Below are 5817 nucleotides of genomic sequence, written 5' to 3'. Positions count from 1 at the left end.
GGGGCCAAAAAGTGCCCAGCCCCGCCATGTCTCAGTGCGGGGTGTAAGGGAGAATCACAGCCGGCAGTTGGCCCAACGCCGAGAGGAGAAGCAAGCGTTTGTCTCAGCGTCGCACCCAGAAAAATGTCTCTGGGCTCCGGTGCACTCCCTCCTCCTCCTCATCCCAGAGCTGCTTCCCCCGTGGAATGGAAGGCGGTGCCGCAGCTCCGAGGGTGGTTTGGTGGCAAGAGCAAGGCAGGCCTCAGCGCTGCTGTGACCTTCCACAGGGCTGGGAAGCTCCAGCAACGTCCCAGCAGGAACCAGAAGCCTTCTGAGAGGACCGTGGTGTTGGCACCTCCACGTCCTCCACATCACAGTGATTGATCAGAAACCCACCACAAAAGCGGGTGCAGAGCACACGGACCTTCCCCAGAGGCCAGAACTCCCGGCAAGCTCCCGCCGAGGGCTCCGGTGCTCCCTCCACCCCCGAGCGCCTGGGACAGTCCCGCAGCGCTGGCGCTCCCCGCTCTGGGGTGAGTCCCCCCCTTCCTGACCTCGCCGGGAGGCAGCAGATGAGTTTGCTCTGACCGCCGGCACGGCTGCCTTTGCTGAGGAAGAGGGAGGCACGAGAAGGGCTCTCCTTGCTGGACAGGTTGATGATGAAGCTGATGATGATGATGAACTCCGTACACAGATGCACAGAACCGTCCTTGCTGCTCCTCCAGCAGCATCTCGTGCTCTGCTTCACGCTTGCATCGCTTTTCACGCCTGTCTGAGGCAGCTTGACACTGACTTCAGGAATTACTGACCCAACTGGTGCATGCACCAAGGAGAGGAACAAGAAAAAGTTCAGCAAAGCTGCTTTGGTGTTGAAGGGTAAAACAAATGGATGGCGCCAAAGCGGAGGGTAACCAACCAGACACGTGGGACTTGAGGCGCAACCGACTTCACACTGCAGTGTTCTTACAGAGACAGAAAATATCCCTGTGGGAAGTGTGGGGTGGAGGAGACTTGTCACGGAATCCCAGAATCATCTGGGTTGGAAAATCCCTTGCAGCCCCTCCAGCCCAACCATGAGCCTCCCCCTGACCGTTCCCAACTCCCCCAGATCCCTCAGCGCTGGCTCAGCCCGACTCTTCAACCCCTCCAGGGATCCCGGGGACTCCCCCCTGCCCTGGGCAGCCCATTCCAACGCCCAACAGCCCCTTCTGCACAGAAATCCTTCCTCAGAGCCAGCCTGACCCTGCCCTGGGCAGCTTGAGGCCATTCCCTCGGGGCCTGGCGCTGGGGCCTTGGTTACTTGTCCCTTTGCACTCCACTTGAATTCAGTTTTGGACATCACGGTTTCCCTTCAGCACAGGACACTAAAGCCTTTCCCAGACCTCCAGGAGGTGCCGGGTCCCTCCGCAGCGCAGCGGTCCCCGTGCAGGCAGGAGGATGGGCCATCACCTGCGCCGTGTGAGCAGCCCCTGCCCAGCCGGCCGTGGGTCCTGCACCGGGCTCTGGTCAGATGACTGACGGGGTGTTCGCTGTCCAGGCACTGAGAGAGCGGGTGAAGGAACAAACAGATACAAAGCTGTAGGACAGCAAACAAAATCAGCAGCTGGAGGTGACGGTGAATCAGGAGAGGCAGGAGCCTTGATGCCCCTCAGCTGAACTCGCCCGGTCTCTGCTAGAGAGACAATTCAGGGGAAGCGTCTCTAGGAGAAACCATTGGCAGTGAAGGGACTGGACGACCCAAACCCACATTTCCAGAAATCCCACCACCCTCAGCTTCTCTCAAACCTCTTGGGCAAAGCTGTTCCTCCAGGGTGACAAGTGCTGCACGCTTGGCACTGCCTCCCACGTCCCTTGTGCCCCTTCCCTCCGGCAGCGCTCAGCACCGCCTGCCCCACCCGGGGCAGGGGCAGAAGAGGCGGACAACGCGCTCCCGGATCTGTCTCGTCCTCACCCCGTAGACGATGGGGTTGAGCATCGGCGGGACTACGACGTAGAGGTTGGCCAGGAGGATGTGAACGTGACTTGGGATGTGGTGGCCGAACCGATGCGTGAGAAAGGAGAAAAAGGCAGGCACATAGAACATGAGGATGACACAGAGGTGGGAGCCGCAGGTACTCAGGGTTTTGAGACGAGCCTCCGGGGACGGAAGGCGAAAGACCGTCCTGAGGATCAGAGCGTAGGAGACAGCGATGAGCACGACGTCCAGGCCGGAGGAGAGGAGAGCCGTCGTCAGCCCGTACCAGACGTTGGCTTTTATGTCGGCGCAGGCCAGGCGGGCGATGCCCATGTGCTCGCAGTAGGTGTGGGGCATGACGTTGTGCCCGCAGTACGGCAGCCGCTTCAGGAGGAAGATGGGGGGGAACATGATGCAGAACCCCCGGACCACAGCCGTGACGGCTATCTTCCCGATCACCGGGGGCGTCAGGGTGGAAGAGTAGCGCAGCGGGTCGCAGACGGCCACATACCGGTCGAACGCCATCGCCAGCAGAACGGAGGATTCCACGATGAAGCTGAAATGGGTGAAGAACATCTGTGTAATGCAGGCATCGAAGGAAATTTCCCTGGCACTGAACCAGAAGATGGCCAGCATTTTGGGCACCGTTGTGGTCGAAAGCATGAGGTCGGAAACAGCCAGCATGCCGAGGAAGAGGTACATGGGCTCGTGGAGGCTCCTGTCCGTGATGATGACGAAGAGGAGGACAGAGTTGGCAAAGACCGCGGTGACATACATCAGGCAGAAGGGGACGGAGATCCAGATGTGAGACTCCTCCAGGCCCGGGATGCCCGTCAGGACGAAGGTGATGGGATCGAAGCTGCTTTCGTTGAGCTCATACATGGTGCTTCAGAGCCGGGTGTCAGCCTGACCGCTCTGTGCAAGAGAAAGGATAAATAACGCCTGGTGAGCCTGGCATCAGCCCATGACCGCCTGCAGTGTGTACAAATGGGCGCAGGCAGTGTCCCGCTGGCCGCTGCCTTCAACCCGAGCCTGTTCTGATGCCAAGGGGTTCACTCACTCTGGTTTGCTGTACAACGGAATCTACCGCTCTTCTCCAGCAACCCTACAAACTGCCTCTGCAAGGAAAACCTCGGTCTCCCTCCATTTGCACCATGCAAAACAGGCCACATCCTCTTCTAGCCCCGCTTTATCCACTGTCACAGTGAGGCTTGTAAAAGTCCTAATTACCTGCCGCGTCGCTGTTGGCCGGCTTTATGTCTGCGTGCACCCGGAGAGCCGCCTGTCTTTGTTGGGACTGGGCGTTTCTTCAGGGAGGTGAAATAATACAATGTCTGGCTCTGTTCAGATCACAGAATCCCTGAATCCCCAAACCCTTCAGGTTGGAAAAGCCCCTCGGGATCAGCGAGTCCAACCCTCAGCCCAACTCCACAAAGTTCTCCCCTACCCCACATCCCCCACAGCTCATCCCAACGGCCCTGAAACCCCCCAGGGATGGGGACTCCCCCCTCCCTGGGCAGCCTGTTCCACTCTCGGACCACTCTTGCTGGGAAACATTTTCTCCTCCTGCCCAGCCTGACCCTCCCCTGGGGCAGTTTCCAGCCGTTCCCTCTTGTCCTGTCCCTGATCCCCTGGGAGCAGAGCCCAGCCTCAGCCTCTCTGCAATGTCCTTTTCAACTGACCAGCGGCCAGTTCATTTCTGAGAGCTCCTTGTACAAACCATTATGATGGAAATGAAAACCGTGCCGGTACCAGCACTGGTAAGTGTCTTGGACGCGGCTGACATTCAACTGCCACCCCTGAAGGCTGTGACCACCCCTGAACTTCTGCTGGACGTGCTACTCCCTGTATTTCCACCTGTATAAACACGTTCACCTGCTGGCAAACACCACAAAGTGCTTTTTGTGCCTCTTCCCCATCCCACTGGGAGTTCAGAGACCCAAACACTGGTGAACGCCAAAGGGGGAAGGGGAGAGCCAGGCTGGACCCCAGCCCAGGCCCAGACTTTCTGAATGACCTGGAGCAACAGGCGTACCCGGCAGTTCCCTGCTTTCCCCTTGTTCCCCTCCCTCTCCTCCATCAAGAGGGACAAAGACACGGTGGGCTGCACAGCACGATCCTTGGACAAAGAGATGCTGGCCCAAACGCGAGGCAACGAGCACTACCAGGGCGGCCGGGCCACAGTAACACCCCGGGGAGTCACCGCGAGCGCGGAGCCGGGCACTGATCTCAGCCAACGCCGGACGCTGCGCTCGGAGCTCACCCTCCTCTCTGCCCAGGTCTCAAGGCACCGGGGCAGCCGGGAAGGACTGGCCAGCCTGGGGGAATTTCTGCAGATTTGAATAACAAGAACAAGCCAAGCCTGCGGAGTCCTCTGCCATGGGAAAAGGGACCCTGCCCGACTGCTTCCCCCGTTCTGCCCTTGTTTGTAGCCCCCCATCCCCCGTGTACGCTCTGTCATACCCTAGAAAAGGCCTGGGCCGGGGTTGGGATGTAAGAAAACTCGTTTGATTTGGACCAAAGCTAAACCTTTGCTCTTCAGAGCTGCCCGCAGCCTGGTTTATTTTTATGGCAGACTGCAGGTGTCTAAGCCCACACCGTGTTTGCGTTTCTAAGCCTTTCCTTTGCTTGTCCTCTGTGAGCCAGAAGCCCACTGGAAACATCCGTCAGTATAGAAAAGATCTTCAGCTCATCGCAAATATTTATCCAATTGCCTCTTCCACTTTCAAACCCACATAATTCAACAGAAGTGAGTCAAGATAGGCTAGGTCTATCACTGTAAATTAAATCAGCCCGGGAGCATTCCCAGGCACCAGCGCCAGCCGATGCCCGACTGCGTCCAGTTTACAAAGCGCTTCATCCAGATCTTACACCTCTGGTTCTCAGTGAGATGGAAATACATCTCTCTCACGCGCTGCTTCACTTCCTTCCGTTCCTTTCAAACCAGAAAGCCCCAAACCCCAGTGTTCAATACAAAATGACTCACCACGGGCCAGCCCCAAAGAGGAACGAGGAACCTCAGCCCCGACCAGTGCAGCGAACCCTGCCTCTGCTGCCCAGGGCCGATGATATTAATCCTTCCCCTGCTGAAGCTGGGAAGGAACATCAGCCCCTTGGCCTGTACAAGTTTAAATTGCTAATGCATTAAAGATTAACAGCAGTTAACACTCCCAGGTGAGTCGCGGTATTTCCTGCTTTTCCATCATTTGCACTGCAGGTGTTTTTACTGCGTCCCTGCCTGGGCACCGGCTGCCAGGGCGAGGCCCTGAGGAGCCAGGCACAGCCCAGGCAGGGGAGCATCTCCCACGGCCGGCGCGTTTTATCCCCCACGGGGTGGAAATGGCCTCGTCAGACGGGTGAAACCTCCCAGAGCAGCCTCTGCGCTGTGCCCCTGGGGGAGAGGTCCCTCTGCCTGCCCACCGCCAGCCCGGGGTGGGTGATGGACCCAGGGGGGAGCTGCGGGCGCAGAGCTGCCTCCGTGGGGCTGCAAAGCAGAGAAGGATGCGGAGATCTCTGCCCAGACTGGACGGCTGGTCCAAGCTGGCGTCAGCCGGGAAACTGGAAACGCCGCAGTTGCATCGTTTATAACACACTGTTATTGCAAAATAATCTTTAAAGTACGTGAGGATGGAAAAAAAAAACCACAAAACAAAAACAAACCTGAAACAATAGCTCCATCTGTTCAAAGGATGCACAAAATGAATTAAAAGATGATCTGAAAATGCTTTGCCCGCAACCACTGAGTTGAAGATCCATCAGTGCAGCAGAGAAAAAGGTCTGAACACACAGGACTGCAGGAATTAACGATTTTTTTTCCATCCCGGGACCAAATCAAAATGATTGAAAGTAATTGTACTTCTTCTGATGAAACAACTGAGTATGAA

General features: G+C 57.4%; 1 protein-coding gene across 1 annotated transcript in view; it reads right to left on the bottom strand.

The window, feature by feature from the left end:
• Positions 1-2824, bottom strand: part of LOC113476010 (olfactory receptor 52B2-like) — a 10611-nt gene extending 7787 nt beyond the window's left edge. The window contains exon 1 of the mRNA XM_026841284.1: positions 1875-2824. Coding sequence (XP_026697085.1) covers positions 1875-2815 — 941 coding nt within the window. The 5' untranslated portion in view covers positions 2816-2824. The remainder of the gene's footprint in view (positions 1-1874) is intronic.
• Between the last annotated feature and the right edge of the window lie 2993 nt (positions 2825-5817).

Source organism: Athene cunicularia (assembly GCF_003259725.1).
Source record: "Athene cunicularia isolate RWA chromosome 1 unlocalized genomic scaffold, athCun1 chr1_part4, whole genome shotgun sequence".
Taxonomy (NCBI): domain Eukaryota; kingdom Metazoa; phylum Chordata; class Aves; order Strigiformes; family Strigidae; genus Athene; species Athene cunicularia.
Note: the sequence above shows the minus strand (reverse complement) of the source record. Positions and strands in the feature narration are given on the sequence as shown.